Consider the following 14734-nt stretch of genomic DNA (forward strand, 5'->3'; position numbering starts at 1 on the left):
TTTGATATTTCGATGATTTTCTCTTTTTATCATTAGAAAATCATTATAACTAAACCAAATCTGTTTATGAGTAATGTCCTTTTAGTTCATAATAAACAATTTATTTCAAATAAACTTTTCTCCATCACCTTTAATTTTTGAGTTATGATCTATTTTAATACCAAAAGTACTCAATTTTAACATTTTGGTGATTTTTTCTTTATCACTAGAAAATCATTATACCTAAACTAAATTTGTTTATGGATGATGTTTTTTTAGTTCATAATAAACAATTTATTTCTAAAAAACTTTTCTCCATCACCTTTCATCCTTGAGTTATGATCAATTTAAAAACCAAAAGTACTTAATTTTGAGATTTTGGGGATTTTCTCTTTATCACTAGAAAATTATTATGCCTAAACTAAATTTGTTTATGGATGATGTCTTTTTAGTTCATAATAAACAGTTTATTCCTCAAATTACGTACAATTTCACAGCCGACTACTGAATTTTCGATGATTTTAAGTAGCATTAACAAGATACGCGTCTTTAGTTTTTTGAGTTTTTTATGAAAACGACAATGTTTTTTAAAAAATAGTAAGAATAAAAAAAGTTTTAGAATTAAATTCCACATAAAATGAGGTAATAATGTACTAAATCCACAAAAAGGTTAAAAAAATCTGCCAAAATTTAGGGAACCATCACCCTTAATCAACCCTTTGAAATGCCTCAATTGGTCTCAACTTGCTACCAATTAATACCGTCGGTACACTCATAACGTATACCAAATTTGGTTTTTCTAGCTTAATGTATTACGAAGATATTCAATGTTTTAAAAATTTAATTTTCCAACTTTGAAAGCCTATAACTCCTCAGAGGTACAACTTGGTATAGAGATAAGTTGCGTTAAATCATCTTAATTTATTGTCCTCTACATGTCCCTGCTTTGTGTCGGTTCTTATGTGAACCACCCTGTATTTTCTTGAAATTTTAAAAGAAGAGAGGACCATCAGACCCACATTATCCAACAGCTGTCATGTAGTTGTTTGATAAGCAACCTATGTCGAATAAAAAATAGGAATTGAATAGGGTAATTCAGGCTATAAATCGGGAAAAGGGGTAATGATGAAAGCACTGGTAATTGAAAGGATGGAACATCTATTGGAGGGAAAAAGATCTCGAACCTTCGCTACGCAGATGACGCTGTCGCAACAGTTAAACAAGAAATGTTCGAACTGTTACAACAAATTGAGCAACTAAGCCTGGAGTGCGGACAGAATAGATCTAAATGCCACTTGTTGATTATAGAGCGGGCGGGTATGGTATCTCGACCAATGCAGCTAATCCATGACATAGGTGTTAATGATGAGATCATCTATCAGGGCACAAAAATAACAAATAGTGGAGACTCAGAACAAGAAATAAAAAGAAGAATCAGAATTGCAAAAGAGGCTTCGGGGAGACTGGTTAAAATGTGAAAAGACCATAAGCAGAAACTAAAACAACCTTCCGAAATCTTTAGTGTTTCTTATGTTTTGCAACATAAGACTCAAAATTATGGACCATAAATGCTGCATGCCGTTATCGAAAAATCTTTTAGAAAATTTTAGAACAATTGCAAATATGCGACAATAAAAACATTAACTTATACTAAACTCAAAAACACATAATACAAGAGGTTAAGTAAATTGACTAAGTAAAGGACCTGGCTCAAATGTCGGTTATGCGTACTACATGTAGAAGACAGAGAGGCATGTCACCTTCATGAACGAGTTACGGGGTCCGAAATCGGACAACGACTGAAAAGATAGAGAGAGAGTAATGTTCTGCCACAGAATTATTTAAGCTGATATATGCTACAAAATTGAGTCCTTAATACTAAAATACTTGTTACAATCAAAAACTTTAACTGTTATAAATGAAGACAAAGCTTATCCATATTTAAAAGCTACAAGATGGTGGGAGATCGAAATCACGGGTGATACCAGGAACTTAGTGGGGTGCGAGTGTTGAGACGAGCGAGTTTGAAGGAGGCCAAGGCCCGAGAAGTCAGGCTGTAGCTCCATGAGAGAAGAGATCTTGGGTTGGCATGAATATCTTTTGGTTTAGCAGAAGTAATCAACAAAGGCGAATTACATCTTAATTTTAATTTATTTTTGTCCTAGCCAATTTTGGCGAGTATGATTCCAGATGTTTTTTTAAATTTGTTGTTTGCGTTCTTTACTCAACAATCCTATTCTCAACGCATAAATCAATGTTTTGTATACCGTTAGTGGCCAAGAATATTTTTCAATTATAACTTTGCTGTTTCCAACGTATAATCTTCAAGTTTATCTGTATTAATAGTAAACACTAAAAGACTCCAGTAATTTCTGCCGACTTTTGGAGGTTCATGATAAATTGTTTGGCGATATTGCTAACATCCTACAGTTTTTTATGGGTTTATCGACAATTAACTATCTTTTTGAATTTGTTTTTGTATCCACTCTTATACCTGTATCACAAAAGAATTAGCGTTTTAATCTGTTGCAGACATCTGTGAAAGCTTTATATAATTTACAAGAATTCTAGACTATTTTATCAGAATAAACTCACAAGAAAATGTATATTTGTGAAAATCATGAGGTAATGAAAGAAATATTGAACTTAAACATAAACTATTAAGAAGAAGTGGGCTAAATCATTTTCCACAAAAAAAAATTAATAATAAATCAATCTCAAAATATACAAGATAACTATAAATAAATAAATACAAATCAATTAATACTTAAACATAAAAAAAATAATTAATGAAAATCAACACTGTAATAACGTGCATATTTCGAACGTGTAACATCATAAGAAGTTGGATTAGTATTAGGAGCACGTTTACGCATTAAATCAGCAAATTTTTTTGCAGCCTAAAAAAAATCGTAAATAAAAACTGTTATAATCCAAATATACATAACTTACTATAATTCCTTGCTCGGTGCTATCTAAAGAAACTGCATCTGGAGTTTTTTCTTTGTTAGGATCAATAATGACGTTACTTTGAATGCTGACATGTTGATTAAAATGTGGTGTAATATTAATATATTCGGGTAAAGTTTTATGATAGTCGACCAACATCGATTTATCAAGCCGACCAGCGGTCACATTTTCAGTTTCAAAAGTAAGTTGAGTACATTGTTCTAAACGAGCCATTGTATCAACGCATCTTGTATAATATCGAAGTTCGTTTAACGCATCTAAAGACTCGTTGAGAACTTCTTCTCGGAGACGTTCGTAAAATTGCCGTTCGACACAAATTTCGCGATTATTTTCAGAAATTTCACATGTCAATTGATCAATTTGAATTAATTTGGCTCTTTCGCGATGTTCTTGTAGCTTTGCAGCGATTAGTATTTGATCGAAAACTAACGGGCGTACTCCTTTCGTTTGAAAATGTTGATTAACTTCTATCCAAGATTCACCTATCGATAATGGAAGATAATTTTCAGCTAACGCAGCAACAATCTATGAAATAAAAAAAATTAAATACGAAAAATAAGTGTTTTTAATTTACTTTTTCTTTGTTTGTTAAATTTTCTTTTGATATTTTATACGTGTTATTAATTAATTCTTTGTCTTCGTCGCATCTTAAAAGTGTTAAAATTGCGTAAATTGATGGTTTACAATTTCCTAAAAAATCCAAAGTTGCGAAACTTGCATATTCGTTGTTGATGTAGTTCTTTTTCATTTCGTTGTATTTATCACCAAAAATTGGATTTTCTAAATCTAAATAAATATTTTAATATAAAATTATTTTAATTATTGTTAGTTATATTGAAGTCTGGAAAGTTGTTTATTGCAGGAGAGGAATATATGAGTTATTTAGAATTAATTTAATACTATCACTAGAACTAACACTAAACCTAGAAATAGAAACCTAAAAAAATATTTGTAAATACCTTGAAGTGTTGATTTTATATCAGTGTGATCTTTATCAAAACGAGCTTGATCTTTATAAATATCCAATAAAAATGGAACAATCGTTTGTTCAGATTTACCTTTCCAAGTTAAAATGCATGAAAGAAATTCTTGAATTTGACAAAAATCAGCTATCATGCTTAAACCTAAAACTTTAATGGCAAGAGGAAATTTCTGAAAATAAATTTAAATCAGATCTTGTTGGTTACAAAAATGATTTTACCTCAATTATGTCTAAGATGACGTAAACGCCACCTGTAGAACTGAATTCGTGTATCCCGTTTTCACAATAAACTACATTTTCCCAAATAAAACTCATCACAGCAATGAGAACTTTCGGTGCTAAGAAAGAAATACTAGGATCTGGATTTAAGTATTTTTTTAAAATTGCAATTCCCGTTTTTGTTACGTCTGTTAATTTTGGTTCGTTGGGTTTCGCAACTTTCTCCAAAATACAATAACTTACAGCTAAACAGCTTAAGTTTAATTTTGTTATAAATTCAGCATTAATTACATTTTCAATTGTAGCTAAAAAATATTATGAAAAATCGATTAATTTCTTTTCTAGAAACTTACTTGTTAAAATTTCAATGATATGTTTCATTCTGTAAAGTTTAGCGACCTTTTCTTGCACATTACTCGGAACGTTTAATGATGTATTAATACATCTTAATATTGGTAATAAAAGGGTTGAATGTAGTTCACCTTCAACAACTTTTGTAAGAACTTTTAATAATTTACCAGGTCCCCCGTAGTGAATATAATCATCGATGACATGAAAAATCATATTTTCCATTCCAATTAATGCCCCTTTCATTAATTCTAACCGTTGATAAGTCGACCAAATTAATTGTATATCTGTATCGATTAACGTAAAAATTCCTTGAACGGCATTCATTTTTCTAAAAAGCTAAAAAAAAGGATTTTCAAAAATATTTTTGTTTTAATTTAAATTTACATCTAAGCTTTGTGGGTAAACTCTATTAATGCATAACATTGAAACCAGCATCATTTTAAACTCAAAATCAAGATCATCTGCACGTAACACCATTCTTTTTGCCCAAGGATGAGATTGTTCCACTTCAGTTGTAAACGTTAAAATATGCAATTCTACAACGAAAATATTTTTTAAAAAAATTTTTATAATAATAAAGAATTTTAACCATTATTTAAACTTCTATAATGACGAAAAGGGACAGTACCAGCAATCGCTCTTAAAAGCAGATAAAACATATTTCTCATGTGTTTATCTTTATTTGATGTTATTAATGTTATTAAAACATTGCGAGGACCTCTAAACATTATTTTATATTAATAAAATAAAAGATATTGTTGTAATTTTTACCTCAAAGAAGATCCTTCAACTAAATACCCAATACTATTTTTAAAAGTTGTCGAGCTATCGTTATAAATCATTGTTAATGTCCAAAGAATCCTTTGGGTTACATTTAAATGTGGTGGTAAATCTAAAGTTGGAAGAACTTCATCTGGGTAATTAATTTCATCTCTCCATTTTAAACAAACCCTTTGAACGACAGTGTCGAAAACTTTACATTTTAAAAAGGCTTGACCTAAATGAATTATTTAATTATAAAAAAATATAAACTTAAAGATAAGGATTGAATCGTACAGATGCTTTCCGATACAAAGAATTTTTCTAAAACTGTTAAATACTTGATGTAAACGTCGAATTCAGATATGTATAGTAATTCGCTAAAAATCGGTGGTATTTGACTATTTGCAAAAGCGTCTAAAAGTACTTTTGATTGTAAATAAGGTTTTTTCTTTGCCATTGCAATCATTTTTAATATGCTGTTTAAAATGTGTTGAATGCAATCCAGATTTTCTGTACTACCCAGTAAATAACCTAAAACAAAGAAATATTTAAATAAATAATTTCAAAGATTCATAAAATTTTTTAAATGTTCATTGGCAGTTTGTAGACTTATCCAAGCAGTACATAATTTTCTGCAAGAAGTACATAATCTTCTAGTAGCAGATTAAGTCTTCTATTAGCAGTATCTAATCTACCACCAGCTGTATTTATTATTCTGTGCAGGATTATGTGTTCCATTAACCATAATTTATCTTCTATCAGATGGATCTACTCTACAACCATGACTATCTAGTATTTAGTAAGCAGTAAGTAGATATCTGCAAGCAGATCTAGAATTCTATTAACAATTCCTTCTTCTACCAGCCACTTTTAGCCTTCTGAAAGCAGTGAATAGTCTTCTGCAAACAATATTTAGTAGCTCCATAGCAGTTTCTAGTCTTATCCAAGCAGTACTTAATTTTCAACAAGAAGCTTCATCAATCAGAAAGTATGGTCTCAACAACAAATACCTCTTTCGCTTCGTTCTTTCTTTATTTAAGATTATTAAAAGCTATCATGACTCACCCAGCATGTTGAAAAAATCTTGTATAATTTCAGCATAACTTATCATATCGCTGGTTATCAAAAATACCAAATTTTGCGAACTAAAATTTAATAATTTATAAAAAGCTTCTAAATAAGCAGGTTTTTCATCGATTCTTTGAAACGTTAAAGAAATTAGTTTTATTAAATCAGCTAATTCGCGAACGGACTAAATGAAAGTTAAGGACAAAATAATTTCTTATATATTTTTTTAAATTATTTAAAGGATACAACATTAACACCTCCAACAGCAACCAATTGATTTAATTGATCCTCAAAACGTGAAATAAACTTTTCACTTTCCGGACATTCCAACGAACGTATCAAAAACTTTAAAATGCAAGTGAAAGGTGAGATTGAACATTTTCCTTTTGTTGTATTTAGTTGAAGCGGTTCGGGTGTACACATTTTTTAATTTTTGTTGCTAAAAAGTTGTTATTAAAAATTATTTATTAAAAAACTTTAAAAAAAAATTAATAGACACTTTCTATTTTATTTATTTTTGTGTCAAATTTTGAAATGAACCTTATCGATTGTCATTGCTTAAAATTGAAAATGGATTGTTGTAGTTGTTTTATTTATAAATTTTTATTAAAATATTTTAAAAATCTTTTATTTCTACTAGAATTAGATGGACTGTTCTTAATCCTTCCTTGCATGGATTGTTCAGAATCAATTAAGGGTAGGAAACACTCTAGTTTTTTATTACTTTCTTTAATATCTTCGATTTTCGGATCCACATCGGCTTTCTGCCCACCAAAGTACTAAAAAAAATTTGATATATTCGCAAAAAAAATTGTTGTAAATTAATTACTGTAACTCCTGCTCTAGGAACTGTTGAATGAAACCGCACGAATGACTCTTTACTTCGACCTTTCCGGTCATCCAATTTCGCTATCATTTTTGAAGCGGCTGCAAGTCTAAAAACATGTTCACTACATAGAGCGTGATGTTTCAATTGTTGTAATGCATCCAAACTTTCAGATAAAGTACTTTCTTTAAGGTAGTTATATAAGCGCATTTCGTCTTGTTTATCCTTAAAATAAAAAGGTGATTAGTTTTTATTTAATTTATAACACAGATCTGCAAAGTTTTGTTGTCGGTCCATTGAGAGTCATTTCCGTAGTAATTTTCTGCGTAGAATCATAATCCGAGAACGATTTTGAGATATCTGAGGTTGTGCAAGAAAATTTCTTGGCTACTTTTGAAGTTATCTACTTTAAATATCCGAATGTAGCAAACACTCTAATTTTGAATCTGGCGATATTCCTCCAATTAAACCAAATTTGGAGAAAAAAGTGATGACGATATCGGCTGTGACATTAGGGATCTTCGAGAATCTGAAGATTGATTATGAAGATTCTAATTTTCTGCCGGTTCTGGATGATCAGGCTGCACTAAATGATTTGGTCAGGGATTTGGGTTTACCTAAAAATCTGAACTGCTTGGTTCACGAATAAAAGAGAGAAATCTCTTCGCCCCTGGAACTACCTTCTCTTGGTGTAGACATTGAGAGAAGTCATTTATTGAGTTCTTGTCTGAAGGTAGAAGAGATATGTATATTGTAATGATGTCAGCGTCCTCGTGCAAAAATGTAGACTGTTATATGACCCTGAGAATTGGAAGTTGTTTATTGATTCCACTAAGAGAAGCTTGAAAGCAGTATGCTGCATAACTTCTCATTCCGTATACTTGAAACAAACATACAACAACGTTAAAACTATTCTTGAAGCTATTAAATATAAACAGCACAAATAGAATGCTTCTTAGACAACAGTCGGGTTTTACAAAATACTCATGTTTTATATATTTATGGGATAGTAGAGATAGATATTCTCAAAGATCCATTCATCATATCAAATTAGGAATAATAAAGCAATTCGTAAAGGCGCTTAATGAAAATGGTGCATCTTTTAAGTACCTTGTAGATAAATATCCCAACTTGAGTGATGCTATAATAAAAGAATGGATATTCGTTGGGCCACAGATTCAAGAATTGATGAAAACTACTGAAACTGATGAAACTATGATGATTTCTGATGAAAAGAGAAGACTAGCTTTAAGTTGTCAATGATTTCTTAGGCAATAATCACCATCATCACTATTTTTACAGCCCTATATCCTATATCCCTATATGGTTGAGTCTCCCTCTGTTCGGGCTGCTTGTGATGTGGATTCATTGGCGAGGTTTTTTGCTGACCCTCCTCTGCTCATTAGTGGTGGGACTAGGATGACAACTATTTCTGAAATTCTTGCCTCATCTAAATCCTCCTCTTTCTCCTTTGCCCTGGTCACTGCGTCAGAAGTCCGCGATGCCTTGAATCACTCGAGGTCTACGGGTGTGGGAGCTGATGGAGTTGGTCACAAACTTCTTCTTCCTATATTGGATATTGTTCTTACTCCTATTACCCACATTTTTAACTTCTCCATTGAACGATCCTCATTCCCTTCAATCTGGAAGGTTGTTTATGTTGTCCCTATACCTAAATCCAAGAGTCCCTCAAGTTTAAATGATTTTCGCCCTATCTCCATTTTATCTGTTCTATCTAAAGCTCTCGAGCGCCTTGTTTATCTACAAGTTCAAGAGTATTTACAAGAATTTAACTTGCACAACGACTTTCAATCGGGTTTTCGTAAGGGTCATAGCACGACAACAGCGCTTATTAAGATTACAGATGATATTAGGTATGCTTGCGACAAACGTTGTGTTACCATCCTTGTATTACTTGATTTTAGCAAGGCGTTCGCTTCGGTTGTTCACGATCTTTTGTTGGCGTCACTAGCTGCCCTTGGATTTACCTCTTCATGTTTATCTTGGTCTCAATCTTACTTTTCCTATCGTTCCTTGTGTGTGCGTGCTGATTCTGCGCTCTCGTCTGCTTGTGATATTAAACGTGGTGTACCCCAGGGTAGTGTGTTGGGTTCGTTGCTCTTTTCGATTTTCATTAATGCCGTCACCCACTGTATTTCTTGTAATTATCATGTGTATGCTGATGACCTCCAAATTTACACTACGACAACTATTGATGATTTTCCGGAAGCAATTGCACGTCTTAATCATGACCTTTCCAATATTTTGGATTGGTCCAAACGTTATGGCCTTAAATTAAATACTGCTAAAACTCAAGCAATTGCGTTTGGCAGTCGACCTTGACTGGCAAAGCTGAATGATTTTTCATCCATTCACTTAATGCTTGACGGAGACATTATTCAGCTGTCAGACACGGTTAGAAATCTTGGGGTGGTTATGGATTCTACAATGTCCTGGAAACCTCAAATTCAATCCGTCTGCAGAAAGGTCTATCATTGTTTCCACTCACTGAAAAGTCTCCGTTGCTTCCTTCCTCCCATGATCCGTCGTAATCTTTGTTTTTCCCTGATTTTCCCCCATATTGATTATGCTGACACGGCATATCCTGATCTTTCGGTAACACTACGAAACAAACTGCAAAGACTTCAAAACAACTGCACACGGTATATCTTTGATCTCGAGAGATCTCAACACATAACCCCATACCGTAATTATTTGCAGATATTAAGCTGTCAGAACCGTAGATCGTTTCGTATATTAACTATGTTATATACTGTTCTTCACAATCAAACCCCAAGGTATCTGTATTGTATATTTCAAGGCTTGTCGTCGCATGGTTTACCCACTAGATCTCAGTTAGATTCTGTGCTTATGTTCCCGACCCATAGTACCGAGATTTACCATAAATCGTTTGCTGTGCAGGCAATAACCCTTTGGAATAGTCTGCCTACTGAGATCCGTAATATCCCTCACCTTGCAACATTTAAAAACCACCTAAAACGTCATTTATTGGCTCTCCAAGTATCTTCCTGAGAACTTTTTTTTTCGCCCTTTTCTTCTCTTCTTCTACTTTTCTTCTCTTCTCTTCTTCTTTTATTCCAGCAACTATTATTATGCACCGTTTTTAGTGACCATAAGTTTAGCATAGCAGCTTGCCGTTTATTCATAGTTTTTCTTATATAACTTAGTATACTGCTGATTGATTGGGTTGTTTGGAAGATATCGCTTACGCGATAAATCGACCCTTTTGCCCGTATTTATGTATGCATTAAGTTAAATGTATACATTTTCTTTAATTTGTATTTTTTGTTTCTTATTATGGCAATAAATTTATTTATTATTATTATTATATCCTTTCCGGTCTTTTGCAAGGATCCTCCAGTTAGCCGCACCAATCTCTCCCGCATTCTCGGATACCCCGTTTTTCCTTGAACCTCCCTCTGCCTGTATTGGCTGTTGGTCAAAAGTTTTCTCGTTGGTATGCCCATGTCATAATGTGCTACATGTCCTGACCATCTAAGCCTGCCAATCTTGATTGTTGTTATTTTCCACAAGATTTTTCTTTCAAATGTTGCTAGTAGCGTCTCATCTGTTTTTGTTAAGGTCTATGTTTCTGCGCCGTAGATCGTAGATCGCCATAGATCAAACAATTAGGGTTTTATAAATTCTGATCTATGTACTTCTTGATAGATTCCATTTACGCAGATATTTTGACAGTCCATAGTAGCAGTTGTTAGCAAGCTAAATGCGTCTCTTTATTATTATGTTGACATCAAGAGTCCGGTTTATCAAGGCTCCGAGGTATACGAAATCTTCCGCTGCTTCGATGTTATGCTCTCTAATTGTGAAATTTTGATCCGTGTCTCTAGCCCTGCGGCAACCATTAATTTCGTCTTTGACAATAATAAAGCTGCTAACTATAAGGTGTTAGTTACTGTGATGCTAAAAAACTTCAAAAAATTAGGTTGTAACATAAGCGTGAAGTTGCACGATTTGCACTCTCATTTACATTGGATTCCTGACAATTTAGGTAATGTTAGAGAAGAGCAAGGAGAGCGGTTCCATCAGGATATAAAAGAAATGGAAAGACGGTATCAGGGAAAATGGTCCATATCTATGCTAGCCGACTATTGCTGGCCACTTTATCGTGATGAGCCACATGCTCAACATAAGAAGCGATCTGGCGCAAGATCTATGGAACACAAGCAAATGATATTCCATAAAAGTTAAATACAATACAAAATTCGGACTAACCATATATTTTTCCAACTCATTAAGTCATATTAAAAATGGCCATAACTTAAAATGTAAAAATCGTACAGCACCATTTGAAAGTGCATTTTGAAGGATAGTACTATATGAGGAAATAGATGGAATACAGCAAAATAATATTGAGCATCTCACACATAATTTCAAAAGTAGACAAAAATATCTCAAAATCATGATGGTCCAATTCTGAGCTTGGATTCTAATTCCACGCAGAAAATTACTTCGGAAATGGTCGTCAAACAACAATCAACACCCCTTTTTTGCAAATCTGTGTAATTATTAACATACTTTAACTTCTTGTTCTAAGAAAAGTTTGTTTTGTTCGTGTCTAACGAAATTAGATAAATCGGTATATTTGCGAATATTAAAAGCAATAAGTTCTTGATCAAACAATAACGGTCTTATTCCTGATTGTTCCATGTCGTGATTTAATTCCGTCCAAACTTCGCCGATTTTTAGCGGGTAATAATACTCCGCTAATAAAAGGGTAACTTTATCTTGGTAATTTAGAGGTTCACTTAATTTGTAGGTTTTATTTACAAGGTTAGATTGCCAATGGCAATTTATCATATACAAAATTGCGTAAATTTTCGGTTTACAATTTCCCAACATTCCCAAACACGTCAAACATGAATCTTGAGTTTTATGTTTGTGACCACATTTATTGTTGATTATTTTTGTATGACCACTTCTTGTTGTATATATTGCGCATGCTCCATTATCAAATTGACATTGTTTTTGATAAATTTTCATCAAAAATGGAATGACTGTATCTCCAGTTTTTCCCCTCCATGTTAATATGCTGGATAAACCTCCGATTTCACATAAATCGGTGAGAATGCTCAAACCAAGTACTTTCATGGCGATGGGGAAACGCTAAAATTAAATTTATATGATTTTTTTATTACAATTTGTTTCATTCTTACTTCTATAACATCCATAAGAACAAAAACACCTTCATTTGACATAAAATGATTCAAACTTTCTGTGGATTCTACCACATTTATCCAAAGAAAATCTAAAATGGCAATTAATCCGATTGGTGGTAAAAAGAAATCGTTCAGCGATGGAGATAAGTATCGTTTCATTATTTCTATGCTTCTCTTGATAATATCAGGAGTTTCTTTTTCTTTATTAATCGATAATTTCTCAAGAATGCAATAAATTAAAATCAAAAAATTCTGATTTGTTTTCGAAAAATGTTGCAAGTTAATAAGATCTTTTAAACATTGCACCAACAACGAAAGAATATTTTCTTTTCGATATTCATAATCGATTATTTTATAATTCCCCTTTAAAGTTTTTCGAATACACTTTAAAGCTGGTATGGCTAATTGTATTGGGTAAATATCATCGAGAGATAATCTCAATAAATTAACTAATCTAAAATTAAATAAATATTAATATTATCTTAATGCGAAAATTTTTTACATTTTAGGTCCATTTCCATTCACAAACTCATCGAGCACGTTAAGAACAACATTTTCAATTGCAATTAAAGCATGTATCATTAACGCCTTTCTTTGCCCATCATTCCAAATTAAATTTTCTTCTGGGTTGATTATCTTTATAAGACCTTGCATCGCTTTCATTTTCTTTAAAAGATGCACTGTTGATTCATACGGACAATCTATTCCTAACATGCTTAAAGATAAAACTTTAAAGTCGAAATCTAAATCATCCGGTTGAAAACGAACTTGAGATACCCAAGAATTTTGGACAATTTCAGTTGCGAAAATTAATTTGTAACCATCTAAAAAAACTCGTTAAAAATTAAAGAAATTAAAGAAAAAATCTTACCTAAATAAGATAAAGCATGATCCACGTTAAAAGCGTTAGATAATAATCTGACCAATAAAAAATAATTGTTTCTTAAAGTTCTTTGATCGTTTGTGGCAACGAGAATATAAAAAATTTCAGCGATGCACCTAAAATGAATTGTTAAAAAATTTTCTTTTGTATTAATATAAAGAAATACTTCCAAGAAACTCGCGTAATCTGGCAGTGATTAAATATGTAATCTTTAAACGTTGTGGAACTTTTCGTAAAAGCATCTATTAACCCAAACAAAACATTTTTACTTGTATGTACATGATCAGGTAAATTACAGTGGATTAACTCCTCGTAAGTACTCCTTCTTCCCGTGCCCAGCGATGAGGGCACATTCAATTTATTCATTACAATATCGAAAATATTTAATTTTATAAAACCATAACCTTTAAGAAAACAATTATTTAAAACGAGAAAAAAAAATAATAAAAAATTACAAATTGTATCACTAATTAACAAAGATTCTAATGTTTTTAAAAGATTGTGATAATAATTTTCATCCGAAATTTCCAATAATTCAGTTAATATATTTGGAAGTTCACTTTTTATTAAACCTTCCATAGAAACACTTTTGTAGAGAAAAGACGTTGTGCGTTTGGTGATTTGGCCAATTTTTCTTAAAGTTAATAATATCGGTTGGGTTATTTTTGAGTTTTGAGTACCTCCCAATAAAAACGCTAAACCAAAAAAAAAAATTAGATAGAAATAATTCCGTTTAAAACTAAAATAACTTACCTAAAGCATTAAACAAATTGGTAAAGCTTTCAATCATTTTTGCGATATAACCAGATTGATACAGCTTAAATTTATACCAACATAAATTTAAAATATCCAAAAAATGATTAAGATGTAGTTCGGAATATTCACTTTTTTCAAATAACACCAGTAATAATTTAGTTACCTCACTAATATCGTTTATGTGCTACAAAAAAAAACTTAAAATAAATAAAAAAATAATTTTAATTTAATTACCAAGTCATTTTTATAACCACTTAATAACTTTCGAACATTTTCATTTAATCGTGTGTTATCATGCGTGGTAAGCGGGGTTCGTAATATTCGTAATATATTCGTAGAGATATTCTTAAAAGGTTCTTTTGGTGGAACAGTAAACTTTGGTTTCATTGTTTAAATTATTAAACCGTTAGAAAAAAAATTGTGTTGTAGGAAAATTGGATTGGATAATTTTGTTCACAACAAAAACCCTTTGAAAGAAGTGTTAAAAGAATAACTTAAAAAATACCCACAACATCAAACATAAAATGACAAAAACATTTTTGACAATTTTTGTCAATTTTGAAAGGAAGTTTTTCACATTTATTATTTACATCAGTTATCAAAGTTGGTATTATTTTCGTAGTTCATAACATTTTCTCTGATTTCTTTATCGTCCGAAATTATGTTGTGATATGTATGCAAATTTCGAGATTTACCGACGTAGACCTTCCCTTTCAGGTGTCTAAAATCACCAAGAAATT

The 14734-nt window shown here is 31.8% G+C and overlaps 1 protein-coding gene across 1 annotated transcript; it reads right to left on the reverse strand.

Moving 5' to 3' along the window:
* Positions 1 to 2659: 2659 nt before the first annotated feature.
* Positions 2660 to 14511, reverse strand: LOC111417487 (uncharacterized). The gene is made up of 22 exons (XM_023049778.2): positions 14229 to 14511; positions 13992 to 14178; positions 13694 to 13933; positions 13405 to 13642; positions 13227 to 13354; positions 12858 to 13179; positions 12353 to 12809; positions 11715 to 12302; positions 7161 to 7382; positions 6943 to 7110; positions 6578 to 6748; positions 6329 to 6515; positions 5558 to 5794; positions 5273 to 5498; positions 5091 to 5221; positions 4886 to 5037; positions 4504 to 4837; positions 4151 to 4455; positions 3909 to 4101; positions 3524 to 3735; positions 2932 to 3474; positions 2660 to 2879 (listed from the first exon to the last, which is right to left on the reverse strand). The coding sequence occupies exons 1-22, from the start codon at positions 14379 to 14381 to the stop codon at positions 2766 to 2768; spliced, it is 5508 nt and encodes a 1835-aa protein (XP_022905546.2). The 5' UTR covers positions 14382 to 14511; the 3' UTR covers positions 2660 to 2765.
* Between the last annotated feature and the right edge of the window lie 223 nt (positions 14512 to 14734).

This window comes from Onthophagus taurus, chromosome 6, assembly GCF_036711975.1.
Source record: "Onthophagus taurus isolate NC chromosome 6, IU_Otau_3.0, whole genome shotgun sequence".
NCBI lineage: Eukaryota > Metazoa > Arthropoda > Insecta > Coleoptera > Scarabaeidae > Onthophagus > Onthophagus taurus.

What these genes read in the sequence shown, in the direction of transcription:
- LOC111417487 (XM_023049778.2), bottom strand. Translation starts at nt 14,381, where the DNA reads ATGAAACCAAAGTTTACTGTTCCACCAAAAGAACCTTTTAAGAATATC. An exon ending in CTGTTGGAGGTGTTAATGTT is followed by an intron (nt 6,516 to 6,577) that starts GTATCCTTTAAA and finishes ACTTTCATTTAG; the next exon opens with TCCGTTCGCGAATTAGCTGA. An exon ending in TTTACCCACAAAGCTTAGAT is followed by an intron (nt 4,838 to 4,885) that starts GTAAATTTAAAT and finishes CCTTTTTTTTAG; the next exon opens with CTTTTTAGAAAAATGAATGC.